The sequence below is a fragment of the Meles meles genome, chromosome 13 (assembly GCF_922984935.1).
Source record: "Meles meles chromosome 13, mMelMel3.1 paternal haplotype, whole genome shotgun sequence".
Taxonomy (NCBI): domain Eukaryota; kingdom Metazoa; phylum Chordata; class Mammalia; order Carnivora; family Mustelidae; genus Meles; species Meles meles.
In genome coordinates this window covers 45,232,289-45,249,810 of record NC_060078.1, presented here as the reverse complement: position 1 = coordinate 45,249,810, position 17,522 = coordinate 45,232,289, and the positions used below count along the sequence as shown (strand labels likewise).

Genomic DNA, 17,522 nt, shown 5'->3' with positions numbered 1-17,522 from the left:
AGGTTGTCAGTAGTGTGACTCCTTTTGCCATATATCATCGTCATAAATACGTGGACATGGGCCTTTAAAAAAAAAAAAAGCATTTTGTACATCTGAGCCTTAGGATGTACCTGGACTCCTTGTTGTTTTTAATCCCTTTTACCATGAGAGAAGCCACAAGGGAATAGTAGTCAAGGGTGGAAGTCCCTGTATTGGGGGTTTACTGAATAAGGACTGTTCATTATGAGCTATAGATTATATTCCAGATAAATCAATTTTTCCATTATGTGTTAGTTTTCCCTGCAGGCAAGAGCTTTAAACGTTGTGCTTAATTAAGAAGCATTCCTTAACTCCTGGGGATTTCTGATAGTTAACCTGTTCATTACAGGCATTTTAATCCCTGCTCTGTCAGGTACTGTGCTCTTTCGCTGAGCGAACTATCCATAAGAAAGTTTTAACAAAACAAAGCTGATTTTTTTTCCTCAATGTCTTTTCATTGATTTCCTCAGAATAGAACAGAATCCCAAATCTCTTATGGTATCTGTGGCATTCTCCTTTTGCTTTCAGCTCAGTATTCTGTTTCTGCATTTTCCTTTCCTAGAACCAGTCAGTAAATGGCATAGTTGGGAACACTCAACAGTGCGTTGCTACAGTAGGAGTTAAAAGAAAATACCAGGGAATGACCCTCTTGATCTGTAAGCAGGGAGGGCTAGATAGGATTTGGATGGGGGAAAGATGATTTTAGATAAAGAGAAATGGAAGGGGTGACTGATTAAGCCCAGGTAAGAGGCAGGACTGTGTGATGGGGTCATAGGGACAGCCTGTGTGTGTGTATATAGGGGAAAGTGAGGGTTCATGGCATGATAAATATTTTTTCGGTTTCTGTCCCTAGTTCCTGACACACAGCTCCTAAAATCCTTGTAATTTCCTGGGTGATAGGAGCATCTTTTGTTTTAATGAGGCAACTCTTGGTGGGTTCCTGGATAGCTTCAGGATGGCAGCTGGCCACCAGAAAGATGAAGCCATGATGAGTAGCTTGGAACTTTCAGCCCCATTCCTTATCCTTCTCCATGGAGGTGTTGGAGAGGAGTTGGACATTGAGTTAACAGCCATCATGCCTACATGAGGATGCCTTCATAAAAATCCCAAATAACTAGATTCTGAGAGCTTTCTGGTATTCATCCATGTGCCAGGAGGATGGCACACCTGTTACACAGGGACGGAAGCTGCTATACTCAGGACCCTTATAATAAACTAGTGAACATAAGTAAAGTGTTTACTTGAGTTCTGTGAGCCATTATAGGAAATTATCAAACCTGAGGAGGGAGTCATGGGAGCCCCAGTTTGTTACCAAGTTGGACAAAAGCATGGGCACCCTGAGCATGCAATACTTGTGATGAAGATGAAGGCCAGTCTTGTAGGACTAAGCCCTTCATCTGTGGAGTCTGTGCTAACTCCAGGTAACCAGTGTCACAATTGAGTTAAATTGTGTACAATAATCAGTTGGTGCCCACAGAGATTTGGAGAACTGGCTGTTGGTATGGAAAACCCACACATTGGGTGTCAGAAGTGTACAAGCAGAAACAGCTTTCCCTTTATGCTTCTTGGATGGATAATGGTAACTTCTGGGAGGGCCCAGAAGGCTAGGCCCAGAGGAACTGAGAATGAGATAACGCCTCTATTTCTAGCCTGAGGCACCGTTAGGGAAAAGGGTGGTATCAGCTACCCGGAAAGTGCAATTAGGAAAAAGGGCTGGATTTTTAAATTAAAGGAGATCGGGTATAAAATGATGCTTAGGACAATTGGAAATACAGGCATATGTATTTTCTTGATCTTACTCTGGCAAAGTACAGTCACTCTGCCTGTGGTGCTTGTCTAGTCCCTGTCTCCCTCTAATTCTCTTCTGCTCTTACGATCCATCTCAAATATCACCTAGACTTATTCATTATTTATATGAAACTGGATATCTGTAATGTCAATCCTTTACCTTTTGAACCTTTTTATAACAAGTTACCTTTATGTTTTCCTAAATGCCGTCCGATTTTATATTCACCACTTTTACCCTGGCATCGTTTCCAAGACCTGTTTGGTGGGAAGTGGGGGACTAAGTTCACTGCTATTAGCAGAAAAAGCAATCTGTGAAACCAGTGAACAAGATTCCCCCGTCTTAATCCATAATCTTTCCTCCATCTATTGGGCAGTAAGTTCAGTACTTAGTACAAGACAAAGCTGCACATTCAATAGACGGTACATATTTAAATGCAGGGAAATGATTTCGGAGGATATGTATACACACACATACACCACAAACACACTCTCTCTCTGTCTTAAATCGCTCAGAATGGTCACCCATAAGGAAAAGACAGGGTTTACGTAGTGATAGGGGAGATTTCAGTTTTTTCTGTGTTTAAGTTTGGATGAACACATATATATGTGTTGAAACTTGTAAATGTTAATGAAAAGAAGAAGTGAAATATTTTTCATTTCTCCAGTATCAGCTAAACATATGTTTCCCAGAACTTAAGAAGTTTGTCTCTTCAAAACACTTAAAGATTTTGATAGTGGGGTTTCCCTGGCTTTTTACACAGACAGGGACACTGTCAAAGCAGTTAAAGGTATGGCTTCCTTTGCTCCCAAACAAAACGCTCTCTGCAGTGCCAAATGAATTTTTATCTGAGACTTCCCATATTTTCTGTGGTGGTTCCTCACTGCTGCTTGCCCTCCTCTCTTCATTTGTAATTAAGGTATGCCATTCTCTTGCACGTTGGAGATTATATTAGTATGAAGTGAGAAAAGAAGTGTTCTCAGGAGTAAATGGCAAGAGGGTTAGTGCATGCATGAATTCTCAGCTCTTTTTGCTTTCCTGTGAGTTCTGTGCTTGTGGTAGAACGCTTCAGAATCTCTCTGAAAAGAGAGAGAATACAGTTGGAGATTGAATTTTTAATAAATCAAGCCCTATTAAAAGATCTTAGTTGAAGTAATTTTTAAAACCATTTGAGTTTTCGTGAATCTGTTCAGTTAATGATTCATCATTAGAAAAACAATGTTGGCTCAGTTGCTAGGAGCTTTTTTTGTCTGTTTTTGGTTTTGAGTCAGCTAGCGAAAGGAAAAAAAATGAAGCTACTCAGTTGTGGTTTTCACTGAATCTTTTCTCAAAGTAAGGAGCCGGTGTGGTTTCTTCATCACTAGAGCAACTCCAGCTAATTTTTGCTTTTGTTTTTTGTTTCTCCTAGAAAAATGTGCTGTATACCGATCATGAGACTCGAGGATGAGACTCTTTGGTCACTGGGTGGCTCAGTGGGTTAAGCCGCTGCCTTCGGCTCAGGTCATGATCTCAGGGTCCTGGGGTCGAGTCCCACATCGGGCTCTCTGCTCAGCGGAGAGCCTGCTTCCCTTCCTCTCTCTCTGCCTGCCTCTCTTGTGATTTCTCTCTGTCAAATAAATAAAATCTTAAAAAAAAAAAAAAAAAAAAGGCAGAGAAACGCCCTGTGTTGTGTAGCATGCAGATGTATGCCTGTTACTAATGTTCTTTTGAAACACTGGTTGCCCATTAGCCTAAAATAACTGTGTGGTAGAGTTCATTACTCTTCAGAATGAAAGGTTGATTTCAAAGCTGTGTCACCAACCCTTCCTCCAACTTCCCCAGGTTTGATAGATAATAAACCTTGTCATGCGTGCTATTTCTTCAGTTTCCTCTGGTGAACTAGAAGTTCAGGTTACTCTGTGGGCCAGTCAGAATGTGGTCCTTGATTTTTAGACCCTGTTTCTAATGACACATATAATCACCCAGTTCCTGTTCTAGTTTGGCCAGCCATGGACTCCTGCTTTTCACTGCACGTGTAGGTCTCCAGTGTGACGCCTGCCAGTGCTGTGTTCAGAGACCCAGTTAGCCTCCTCCTGAACCCTAGTAATGCTAATGGCAGCACAGGCTGACAGGTAGTGCTGTAGGACTTTAGGAAAGAAAAAAGTCTTGATTTGCTTTTCTCAGTTCATGGAATAAAACTTGGGGTCCTTTTAGTTTTCATCCTTGTGTCCCCATCCAGTCCTGGCCTGCCCCAACTCACCTTTAGCCTTCTCTGCTATACTACCCATCCCACAGGAAAGAAGGAAAAGTATGGTTTTAGAAAAAGTGAAAATATCAGACTGCACATAAGATCCTTGTTTCATTTTGGTTTAAAACATTTTAAGCTTTCCTGGTTTTCGTGTGTGTGCGCGCACGTGCATGTATTACCTGTTACTTGACTTTACTGAACACCTTTGTCTTCAAATTCTGTATTCTTGAAATACCGGAGGCATTCAGAAATGCTCTGTATTCCCCCTCTCAGAACTTAGAGGCATAACATGTGGTGACTGTCCTAACTCGGGCTAGTCAGTGTCATATCGAGTATATGTCACATTGCTTGGTCCCTCACTCACCACACTTGTGTTGGTATCTCATAACTGATTGGCTTTGTATACAGTGAAGAGCGACTTCTTTTTTGCCCTCATACTCTTAATATCCAATAGAATGTGGGTAAGAATTTTTAGGTGACAGTGTATTTTTAGAAATTACCTTTGATTTCCAGTCCCATGAGAAGAAAAGCAAGTGTAGCTTTCCCTTAGATGTGGATGAACTCTCTGTACTGATGCCTGTTTGCCTCAAGTATTGGTACAGTACAGAATATTTTTTTAATGGCTCTATTGGAGAGTTTTTTCCACACTAACAGCTTAAGTAACCCTGTGTTAATGTGTCTGCCAGCTTCCAGAAGTCAAAACATGTGTGTATCAACTGATCAATTAGAAAGCTGAAAGGAAAACCTGTTTTTCCTTTAGCCCAGCAGTGCCATGTGTGCCAGGGTCCACCTCTGCCCCCACCTTCATCTGCTCCAGGGCTTATCCCCCTGATTCTTCCGCTCCTGCCTCTCAGTTCACTGGACTCCTTCAGGGGCTCATAGCCTGCCAAAATAGGCTGATGTGAAAGGTAGTTTATCTAACTGCTGCTCTTCCCTGGTGTGAAGCTGAGCTCTGACTGGGTGTGGCTCAGAAAGAAAATTTTACTTTACAAACAAGAATTCCTGGATTCTGTCCAAGCAGAAACATGTTTTTTGTTACACGTGCACGGTTTGACTCATGTCATTCCAGGACTTCTGCAGTAAAATAGACATTTTGTTTACGGTGTTTTGTAGAAGCAGGAGTCCAGTTTCTAATTAGCATCGATGTCTAGAATAATAGGATTGCTCTCAGATTTGTGAATGTTACTCTTTCAAGCTGTTTTCGGTTTCCCACCAAGTGCATTAGTTAAAAACACTGGATAAGGGACAATAACTTTCCCCCTCCCTTAAGAAAGCAAGGAAAGTGGTAACTACACTGTGAGCACAGTATAATGTATAGACTTGTCTAGTCAGTCTGATGTGATATACCTGAAACTAAGGTGATTTTCTTTTTTTTTTTTAAGATTTTATTTATTTATTTGACAGACAGAGATCACAAGTAAGCAGAGAGAATGAGATGAGGATACAGGCTCCCAGCTGAGCAGAGAGCCTGATGCAGGGGCTCCATCCCAGGACCCTGGGATCATGACCTGAGCCGAAGGCAGAGGCTTTAACCCACTGAGCCACCCAGGCGCCCCGGTGATTTTCTTTTAACGAAAGCAAGGGAAATTAAATAACTGAGCAACCACTTCAATGGGCTCTAAAAGAACAATGAAAAAAGTGTTTTGTGTGTAATATAAATACTGACTCTTCATAGCAGACTGTTTTTTCTACCTTCATGAATTTATCTTGAGAAATAATGAAATCAAGTTTTATTAACTTGTTTAAGCTCCTGTCAGTTTAGACTTTTTAAAACCTAAATTTCTTGATCCTCCACCACACGGTAATACTACCAGTAGCAGTGATAATGGCCAAGATTGAAGCTGTGGCCACACGAAGGTACTGTCCTGTGCAGGCTTGATTTGAACCGTGAGCGCGGTGTCCCTGTCCCCCAGGTAAGCAGGCACAGGCCACAGCAGTTGCTGCTTTGAGGGACTCAACTTGGTGTGGAAGTGCCCAGCCCCGCACCTGGCCAGGTCCCTGGCCTAGCGAGGTTTCCACTGAGTCATGTACGTGATACACAGTAACAGATTTATTGGCTTTAAAAACACATTGTGGTGTTTGAGCAGAATTTTTTTGTTTTAAAGAAAGAAATGTTTGATCTTAATATTACTTACAGATTCATTTTGGTTTTTTTTTGTCTGGAGTACATTTTAGGACCTGTTACTTCTGCCTTTTTCTAATTTCTAGCCCTTTGGTTTCTAGCCCTTTGGTAATACACGCGGACACTGCTGGTGAATTGTTTAGAACTTAACAGGCATGTCAGAATTTTTAGTGACCGTGGCCTTTCTTTCTTAACCCTTAGTCAAGAAATACTCATATTTATTTACACGTATTTGAGCACCTAATACATGCTTGCCATTTTCTGTGTTAGGTACAAAGAATTAAAGCAATGAACAAAATAAAGTCTGTCCTCATGGTGCTAGCTTTCCAGGTGGGGAAGCCAAGACTGTAAACAATATATATAATGTAAAGTCAGTGGTAAAACAGTAAATAAGGTAGAGGGGACTAGAGAGTGGAGATGAGGAAGGTGCTTTTTAAATAATGTGGTCAGGAAGGGCCTCTTGGAGTGAAGCAAGTTTTAATAGAGGCCTGAAGAAATAAGAAAGCAAGCTCTATAGCAACAGATAGCAGATAGCGGCTAGATCCTTTTCTTTTTCTTTGTTTACAATCCTTCCTTCCTTCCTAAGATTTTATTTATTTATTTGACACAATGGGGGAGGGAGCAAGTACAAGCAGGGGGAGCGCCAGGCAGGGGAGAAGCAGACTGCCTCCTGAGCAAGGAGCCTGAAGTGGGGCTCCATCCCAGGACCCTGGGATCACGACCCAAGCCAAAGGTAGCCACTTAATCGACTGAGCCACCCAGGTGCCCCCATCACTAGATCTTTTAAAAATTGTCATATCTCATCTAAAATTTCACTAACATTAATTTGTTCCAAGATAATCTGAGAACACATTATATGTAAGATCTCTTCTTACAGGTCACTTTTCTAAATGTAATCATTTTATTTTTCTAATGCGCCAGAGAAATGTGTTCAGGTTTAGAATTTGCCTTTGATGATAGCATATACAACAGATAAAATTCTCTTAAGCTGTATCATTTGTGTTTAGATGGATATTTTCTGAAATATATAAGAAGCCAGCTTTTAAAAGTGATTAGGGAAGTTTTCTCAAGCTGCTAGTTTATGAAATATTGTGCATTTCTATCTAAAAAGCTTTTATTCCCAAAATTCTTCCTTAAGAGATATCCCTGGGGTCCCCCATTACTGTAACTCCCTGTGTAAGTTGTACCCAGCTTCATTCAGGAATCCTTCACAAACACACACAGTGCCCACGAGCCCCAAGTAGCATGCAAACATCAACCTCATTCTGGCCGCCTTCCTTGGGGTTGAGAAGCAATGAACTACAGAGGATGAAAGGTGGCTTCACGATACACAACTCGGGAGGGTGTGTGACTAGGACCCCCAAAACCAAAGTAGTGGGCATACTCAGTCTCCACGTCCCTTCTACCAAACACCTAATCACTCATTAAGACACAGTTTCCTGTCACTTGGCCTCCTCCCATCCTTGCAGAAAGAGCAGAGTAGAATTGCTGAGAAAGGACTGTCAGCTTCTCTCTTGGTTGACAAGTGAGCAGTTGAGTGAAAGGAGGAAGAGATAAGGATCTCCTACACTTGTCTGAAGCCAGAACCTCTAGACGATACTAAGTTGAATCTGTTGGATCTGTTGACTATCCATTTGCTTGTATTTATCTGCTCTCAGAAGGAAAAAAATTTTTACCTCCTTACCGCCAAATCACCTAAGCCAAAAAGTAAAAGCATAAAGGACTTTGCTGAATTAGTTGCCTTCAGAGCATTAGAAACATTCATTTGAAGGTAGTTTTTGTCTTGTGAAGTCCCACTGTGCTGTAAGTCCCTCAAGGACAGGACTGTGGCTCATCTGTTCATCTCCGGGAATACTGCTTGATGCTCTTAACCACTCCAACCAGAATGCAAGAACTGCACTCCCACGCCAATCTTTTTCTCTTAACTATCAGAATACTTAAAAATCCAATTCCGTACTTATCTGTAGCCCTTGCTAGGTGTCTCATTAGCAGGTTTTCCTTGACTTTCTATCATGAGCTACTCTAAGTGTTCTTGGAGGTAGCCAGGGTATGAAATGCAGAAAGTGTAGACATTTCTGCTTCTGGCATTTTTCTTTTTCACCAGCCAAAGGATGTTCTGAATCCATTCCCTTTCTCCCCCTGCAGGGATTCGTTACAGCATGGATGTGAGTGTGGATGAGGTGAAAGCTCTGGCCTCGTTGATGACCTACAAGTGTGCGGTGGTCGGTAAGCGATCCCCTTTGCTGCTGCCTGATAACGCTTTGCGGAAATGCTTCTACACACCGGTTTACTTTTAGGGGGTTATTTAAGTTGCACCGTTTTATGCTTACATCATTTTTCAGTTAGTCTTAATTAAGATAAAGTCTCTTTTTTTAATGGAAAACTTTTTATAGAAACAAATTGGATTTTCTTTAAGTGTAGATCTTTTTTAAAAATCCCTGTCCATGCTCAGTGAATAAGACCAAATCATAGTAGAAGGAAAATAAATTTTTTCTTTTAGAAGTACTAAAGCACAGTGAATAAAAAGGCATCGTAACTTGCCCAGCCTTATCATTTCTGTTCCACTAGAATTTTAGTTCAAATACATTTTAAGAGATCAGTGTGGGTTTATGTCTTGAATTTTCTGAAGTTCAAGCTTGAAGTGTCATATTTGAATTATTGTAATACTGCATAGTGTTTTCTGCTTCTTGACTTTTTTTGTCCTTTGTATGGAATAGCAACTTGCAGCCTTCTCTTTCAGATGTGCCATTTGGGGGTGCCAAGGCAGGTGTTAAGATCAATCCCAAGAACTATACTGTAAGTATCAAAGTGTTATTTGTGTACATGGACACTCACAAAGGACTTGAAATTACAGGATTTCTGTGTGTCCCCCATACCAGTGAGATTAATGACCCCTGTTGCTTTTTAAAGGAATGGAAAAACAAGTAAATAATTAACTCATTGAGTGTGGTGCCATGTAAAGGTCACCTCTTAACATCAATGTCCTCTTTCATTTTTATATTGGTTAAAAGGTAATTAATACCTTCATATTCTTAGGCATTTATATCCATGTCATATATTCTACAATACAAATATAATATGCTGTGTATACATTTAACATGTTGCTATGATCTGAGGGTGTTTGGGGGGGGTTGTTTTGTTTTAATTTTATTTATTTAAGAGAGAGATTGAGAGAACAAACGAGGGGAGGGGCAAACTCCCTGCTAATCAGGGAGCCGGACATGGAACTCCATCCCAGGACCCGGGGATCATGACTGGAGCCAAAGCCACTTAACCAACTTGAACCCCCCAGGCACCCTGATCTAAGATGTTTATATGGGGATCTCAAGGTCTAGTGACAGATCCCTTAATTTAGTAAAAATCTTACATTTATCCTATCAATTCCAAATTAATTTAAGCTGGCTGTTATATACCATTGGGATTGCTTGTAGGGTGCTGTATTAATACAAAAAGAACAGAAACTGGGATTTGAGCCTCGGTTCTACTATCTGGTATTTGTATAACCTAATTTCTGGTCTGTCATTTTCTAATCTTTGAAATGGAGATGCCAGCTTTATGAGTTAGAAGGATTACTACACAAGATGTATGAAAATGTGCTGGAATGCCTGGGTGGCTCAGTGGGTTAAGCCACTGCCTAGGCTCAGGTCGTGATCCCAGGGTCCTGGATTGAGTCCCGCATTAGGTTCCTTGCTCAGCAGAGAACCTGCTGCTCTCTCTGCCTGCTTGTGCGCTCTCTCTCTCTCTGACAAATAAATAAATAAAATCTTTTAAAAAAAAGATATATGGAAATGTTCTATAAACAGAAAATATGATGCAACTATTACTTATCTCCACCAGTGGTTTTCTGTGAGAAACATTTGTTTCACTGTTGTTTTGTTTTCATTTTTTCCTCCATAGGATAATGAATTAGAAAAGATCACAAGGAGGTTTACCATGGAGCTGGCGAAGAAGGGATTTATTGGTATGTGGTACCTTGTAGGCTTGTGCATAGAGTAGGAACATCTAACTCCTGTGTTTGTATGTATGTACCTGGGTAGAACTGCTGCTTTGCTTTGAGAAACGGGGCTCTGATAACTGTGGTGGGCGCACACAGGCCTGGTTTTGATGTGTCTTTGCAAGGCAAGTTCAGGTTCTTGGTTCACAGTGTGGACACCAGGGGGCCGCTGCTACCTTGGCTCCCTGTACAGTCACTGTTGGGATGTCCAGAAAAATTTAGGAACTAAGCAATGCCTGATAGTAATCCTGTGTGAAAGCAGTGAGAAATCTGATACCTTTGGGGATTAGAGCTGAAAGCCCGCAGCCCCTTCAGAGAGTGAGCAGAGGCTGGGAGGTGAGGGGCTCCCACAGCTTACTCTGCCATCACTGGCTGGTTTAGAGGGTTCCCCAGGACTCCTGATCTTTGTCACAAGGCCCTTTGGCCAAACACTAGATTTCTGACGGTGCTGATCTTCATTGGCTTGCTGTTTTTGTATCATATTGTCATCTGTGTCCTGTGTTTTTCGTGTGGGATGGCAATATTCTTTGCTATGATGTATGACTATCGTCATTTACTCTTTAATTTTTCAAGCAAATTAAGTCTGTATTTCTTCTGTGCTAGAAGAATCCTAATTTGTTTTAATAACATAAAAGTATTTAACAGAATGTTTGCCCTTGTAACATAAAGACTGACTAATAAGAAGGAAAATCTTCTTTTTCTGATTTGCTGCTCCTGTGTTTTCTTACCCAGCATTCTTCCCACCATTGACATGTTCCTATGACCTTAAGATATCCTTATTTTGAAATTTGCCCTCTTCTTAGGGAAAAAGAGCATGAAATAAACCAGTACGGAAATAAATATAAGTAACACGAGAACTTTACCAGATTTGGTCTGGTTTAAATGATTTGATCATTTTAAAGGCATTTGGATTCTTGGCATGCCCTCTTCTCAGCACTGCTGTGAACTCATCCCGTCACTGAGCCAGGGAAACACAGGGGGAGGTAACTACCTTCCTTATGGAAATGCCTCCTGCTTCCCAGATTTAGTGAACTACAGTCATGTTCAGCCTTTTGACAGCCTTCATAATTTTTGTATTGTATTTTGTCTTAGCTTAAATGCAGTGTCTTTCATAGTCTTAAGTGGTTGCAGACTTTATTCGTTAGTATTTACTGCCCATATCTAGATGATAACCAGCTTCATTTTCTCTATTGACAAATACTTTAGGATTCTCAAGGTTAAAAGTGATTGATCAAAACAATGAAAGCTTAAATCCTGCAGTTTGACTTCTTTTCTGAAGCAAAAAGCATCATTGACTCACAATGCCGCCAACCTGATGGCTGGGCTCAGAAGGCTTTTTAGCATTGTGGGGAGGAGGGAGGAATTCGCTCTCTCCCTCCAGGGCACAGAACTGGTCCTGACAAACCTCTGGAACTGAGGTTTTGCTTCCTTTTGTTGGGACTTCTCTTTCCACGGAGTTTGAGTGTGCGTTCCACTTGGCTCTGAGTCCTAGCCCTGTCACGTCAGCTGGACGGTTGATAGGGAATGCAATGGGTTTGCAGACCCATCAGAGGACTGTTCCAGTCCCTGAACACCGAATGTCCTTCCAGTTGTTTCCGGCTCCTTTCATTACCTTCATGGTCTGTAGTTCAGCTCACACATCCTACACGACTTGTTACATTTACTCATAAGTACTTTTTTTTTATGCTATTTTAAGGGATAGTGGTCTACAATATTCTTTTTTTGTGAGGCCCTTGACATCTGAATACTGGCCTCAGAGAATGAGTTAGCAAGTGTTCTTTCCACTTGTGTGTTTTTTTAGGTTTCTTTTTAGGTTTTCTTTTTAGGTTTGTTAAAGTTTAGTGTTAATTCTGTAGCATGAGTTTAGATACCACCTGTGTGCACTGTGAAGCTCCCTCACAGTAACCAGTGTGTCCATCTTTCTAGACGCCCCCACCCCATCTCAGTGCACCAGAACTGGCCTTTATGTCCGCCCTGTGCTCACGTTCTGTTAAGGCAGTTGTGCTCTTTGCCGGTTTTTCATCTTTTTGTATACTGTTGTGGGATTTTAGGATGGCATTTTCGCTTTCCTGAGGTTAGGTACCTGTTTTACAAAGTATGGACTTTCAGACCTGTTCTCTGCAAGGTATTTGAGAATTTATCTGTAATTCAGGATTTACTTATAATCCGAGCATCCCTGGATTTTGTGTGGAGTAGAAAACTCAAAAGCCTAATAATATTTCGGCTTTGGGTAGGGAGAGCTGTCTCACCTTAGGCTGTCTAGATGAATCGAGGCTTTTAAGAAGCAGTTTATTGTACATTTCCAGTTTACAGACTGTACCTCAAACTTGCCCCTTGCCAGTAGGCCTTCTCCAACTGGAATTGGGATTTGTCGAAACAAGCTTACTTTTTTTTTTATTTTTTAAGATTTTATTTATTTGACAGAGATCACAGGTAGGCAGAGAGGCAGGCAGAGAGAGGGGAAAGCAGGCTCCCCGCTGGGCAGAGATGCCGACTGGAGCCCATGGCAGAGGCTCAACCCACTGAGCCACCCAGGTGTCCTGCAACAAGCTTGACACTTGTTATGGGTAAAAAGAAAACTTTTGTAGATGCCTCTAGAAGGATTCAGAAGCAATTTCATTTTATACCTTGGAAGAAAGGCAGTATGATCAGACAAATCTTTATGAACATCCTTGAAGTCTCTTCCTCTCAGGAATGGACACTGAGCAAATGGAAATAGTAGAGCCTTTTTTGTCAAAGGGGGAGGCCAGGGTGGACCACTATCTCTTCCAGGTAGAGTTATATGAGGGGAGAGTAGTTTGGGAACGTTACACTGTATGAGATTTAGAAGCTGCCTAAGGGAAAGTGTGCTCAGGCGCAGGAGAATGACAGATTGGCTGGGGGTGGTACAGGAGTGTGAAAAGCAAGCTGACCCTTTCCAAGTTATTGTAGACAGGTTATGTATCCATTGCATCACAACCTGGGCAGTGTAGGAAAATACTAAAATGTACCTTCCTCTGGGTACCTGCGTAGCTGGGTGCCTGGGTAGCTCAGTTGGTTGAGCATGTGCTGGCAGCTGTGGGCGTGGTCCCTCTCCGTGAGGAGTCTGCTTCTCCCTCTGCTCCTCCCCCATGCTTGTGCTCTTTTTCTCATGCTTGGTCTCTCTCTGTCAAATAAATAAGTAAAATCTTTTAAAAAAATAAAATGTACCTTGTTCAGTTGGTTAAAAAGTGAAAAATACAGAACTCAAGTGCAGGCCTTAGAACTTTCTTTGGAAAACTTCATAGCTGAACCATTTTTCAAGTTGTATTTTCTGTTTATAAAGGTAATGAGTTTGTATTAGACAACTAAAACAATATAGAAAGTTGTAAACAAGGCCGATAATGGAAACATAGTGAGCAAGTGTGAGGTAACCATATCCTTCCAAACCTGTGCTGACTGTACTGTATATACACATGGAAACAGATGTATAGATACTGTACAGAGATGTAGCTAGAGAGAAGGAAAGAATGTTATATAAATGGGAACACATTCTGTGTACTATACAAAATTTGCTTTTTTCCCCCACATAATGTGTTTTGGTGAGGGTTGCAAGCTTTTTAAAGGGTGCATAATATTTCTTTATGTAGATACAGCCTGTTTTATTTAATTGACCCACTAAGTAACAAAGGTGTTTTGATTTTTACTGTTCTGATGGGGTTATTTCTGTGTATTCCCCCCTTGACAGATGAGAGGGGGTGTCACCTCACACATTTTTACCTGAGATCTCAGGCTGGCTGTCAGTGTTAGTGCTGTCCCTGGCTTTTGTTGCTGCCTGTGGACTAACTTCTGTTATCCTCAACCTTTCCAACTTGCTATGATCTGAGGAATTCAGAGCCGAGGCCTGGAACTTATGTACATAGAGTAAGCTTTGATGAACAGGTCAAAGCACGAGTGAAAGTATTACGGGGCTTACCACAATTGCCTGAGCAGTGTGTGTGTTTTCTTTTTGTCCCTGGTGGGGAGGGCTTGCGCCCCCAGTAAGTAGTGTGTTTCTGTGCTATCTCATACACAGACACTCCCTAACCACAGCAGTCATCCTTGTGTAGGGCAAGATGGTACTGTTCTCTCTCATTGTAGTTCACGGAGCTGAGGTCAAGGGGAGTACACTGATCTGCTTATGCTCACGTAGTCAGAAGTTCAGCTGAGCGGCTGATGTGTCTCATGCCGAGCTAACTTCCAAACAGAGCAAGGAAATGCCAGATGGAGAAATTGCGATGTAACATTGCGTGTGTAAAAGTTTTGTAGTGAAATGTTTAACGAGTACTTCTATGGCTTCAAGTAGTTACCCAGATGAAACCTCAAGTTTTCTAACCATGGTAGCTTTGTTATGGTAGGAAATTACAAGGATCGATGTGTTTGAGATGAGTGGACCTTAAAAGCTGGTACAGTGCCTTTTCCTTGTGCCCCCAGGTCCTGGCATTGATGTGCCTGCCCCAGACATGAGCACAGGTGAGCGGGAGATGTCCTGGATTGCGGACACCTATGCCAGCACCATAGGGCACTATGTGAGTACCCTGAGGGCCCCGTTTGCTATCTGTAAGAAATAACAAGCTGATAGTGTGTGGATGGAGAGAATTCACTGGGTTCTTCTCCCCTTCGGTTGTATCTTGATTTGGATATTATTTTACTTCTGTCTCTCTTGTCGTAAACCATAAATGTAGTGAACATGGACTGGGCTTTCACTTACTGAAAGCTGGGGATGGGACCTCAGAAACAATCACCTACTAGGCAGGGCAGGACATGGTACAAGACACTAGAAGGGAAATAAGCATTCATTTCTGACTTCCCTCAAAGAGCTTTCATTTAAAGAGGAATTTGGACACATAAACCCATAAGGTCAGGAGATGGTATAATACAAGGATGCAGTTACATCTCTGAAAGGAGGCTTCCTGGATGAGGTATCTGGGCTAGACCTGGAAAATGGGTAGGATTTAAACATGCACATTGGTGGGGGGAGCTTTGGGAGTAGGAGGAGAAACAGTAGAGCTCAGGTTATCTGGGATGAGGCTTATTTTGAAGCGTAATAGAAGAGTGAAGAAGTAAGTGAACCAAGACAAAAATACTTAAACCATAGTTTTTTGTTTTGTTGGCTAGTCGGAGGGGAGGCTCTGGGGCTGACTCTTTAAGGGAGACTAAGCTGGTGGTGTTAGGCTGCAGTGGAGCCCAGGGGCTGTGGGGGCTGGGGAGAAGCTCAGGCGCATGATAGACTCCACAGAACTGGAGTGGGGGCCTGTTACCAAGGAAGAGAACCAGGAGGACTTGAGTCTGGAGGACTGAGCAGAAGTGGTGCTGCTAATACAGAACACAGGAAGGAAAGCTACTTTCCGTTCTTGAAACGGATGGAACCTTGAAAACCATGCAAGGAGTAGGAAGAGAAAGGGAATTGAAAAGACTCATTAAAAATATATACATGCCAAACAAGCAAAGTATTCAGTGCATTTGGAATAAATGGAAGCAAGGGGATTTCTGATGCTGGGACAAGGCGTCACAGGGCCTGGCCAAGCCTTCACAGGTGAGATCAGAAAAGGCCTCCTTGAAGGAGTAAGCTTCCGGTCTGCACTCGGAACGACAAATAGGATCCACTGGGGAAGGGGCGGGGGTGCGAGTGTTGGAGGCAGAGGAGCCACTGGTTTAAATTCTGCAGTGCAGAAGAGGTGAACTTGAGATGGAGGGAAGACTGATAGCCAGTGCGGAAAGCGGGAGAGTAGAGCCTAAGAGACCGGTCGGGGAGTGTCTGACCACGTCATCACTTACGAGTGACAGCAAAGACTTTGGTCTTCGTCCTGAAAACAGAAGGAAGCCGATAGGGTGCTAACTAGAAGCAGGCAGGTGGCATTTTGAGCTTTACTCTGTACAGCACAGAATGGAATTGTTGGAGGCAGGAGACCATACAGGAGCCCCAAAGAGAAGGGAAACTGGCCTCCCCTGGAGCTGGAGAGAAATGGCCAAATGGAAGAATGATTTAGAGGGAAGGCAATCAGTTGCAGAACGGGAAGCACTGAGCTCCACATGGTGATGTCGAGGGAGGGGTTTCTGGTAAGAGACAAGTTTAGCAACTAGATCCTCTGTGGGACCGTGATTGGAGCCAGGTTGCAAGGAGGGAAATAGGGCATGAAGAGTAGCCTTCACTGAGAAAAATGGCACTGGACAACAGAGCGAGAACTTGAAAGGTGGCTGTTGCCCAAAGAGAAAGGTTATTATTGTTAATGATATTGGCAAGTTGACTACGGGCCCCAGATTCAGCCATGCAAGAGACGGTAGGAGAATGGTAACAGACAGAATAGCAGAGACGTCCAAGGGAATAAAGGCTTCATGAATTTTCCTTTAAAGGCCCCCTAGTGGAGGGGCTCCTGGGTGGCACATTCGCTGAAGCATCTGACTGTTGGTTTCAGCTCAGGTCATGATCTCAGGGTCTTAAGATCAAGCCCCACATCACACTCCAGGCCGAGTGCCAAGTCGGCTTGAGATTCTTTCTCTCTCAAGTAAATAAATAAAACCTTTTTTTAAAAGATAGGGGGATGCCCTAGTGGAAAGATGAGCCTTGGAGAAGAGGAGAACTGTTCCCCCCAGGGAAGGAAGGGGGCTGCAACAGACAGTGCAGAACTCACACATGGGTCTGTGGTCCTGATGCGGTGCAGTCTTGTGGTTGGGGGCATGAGCTGGATTTAGAACTGGCTTCCTCACATGCCAGCTCCGTGACCTGTGGCAGGTGCCTTGAGCTCACTGTGCCTCTGTCTCGTATGTAAGATGACAGTAGTAATAGCAGCTAATGAGGATTAATTGAATAGTAATGTAATATATAACTTAGAATAGTACCCCCTCCTTAGTAAAACACAAAACAATAAATATTATATCAGGTCTATAATAAATATTATATCAGGTAAATTGCATAAATTCCCTGAAATAAAACAAGAGCATTGTGAGACGCTTCAGAGAATTTTGGTTTTAACTGCCGTTTCCCACAGTGCTGCTTTTTCCACGTCACCTTTTGATACTAAATGAGCTCTGGATAGTCTCTGGTTCCCTTTAAGCAAGACAGTAGACTGCATAGTGCGAAGTAGTAGGCAGTGTATTCATTATTCTTAGCTTATCCCCAGTGGTGACCACAAAAGAAAGTTGTGAGGCACTGCCAGCTAAACCCTGGCAAAAGACTTCTTTCTTCTTAAAGTGATAGGAAATCCAAAATCAGGGCCTAAGGTAAGGAAGCCACTGTCTGTCTTAATTTCCAGATATAAAGCTAAACATGCCTCAACTTTGGTCTAATCCTGCCCAGAAGTGCAGGTCATGGAGGGAGGTTGTGCTGTCTCCAGGCTGCGGGGACAGTGAGGTGTGCTGGGAGCTGGGCGGCTGGCCC

General features: G+C 42.5%; 1 protein-coding gene across 1 annotated transcript in view; it reads left to right on the top strand.

The window, feature by feature from the left end:
- The window catches only part of GLUD1 (glutamate dehydrogenase 1), a 36,630-nt gene that overhangs the window by 6,650 nt on the left and 12,458 nt on the right, over positions 1-17,522 (top strand). The window contains exons 2-5 of the mRNA XM_046026911.1: positions 8,299-8,379; positions 8,894-8,949; positions 10,051-10,114; positions 14,579-14,673. Of these exons, the coding sequence (XP_045882867.1) occupies positions 8,299-8,379; positions 8,894-8,949; positions 10,051-10,114; positions 14,579-14,673 (296 nt within the window). The remainder of the gene's footprint in view (positions 1-8,298; positions 8,380-8,893; positions 8,950-10,050; positions 10,115-14,578; positions 14,674-17,522) is intronic.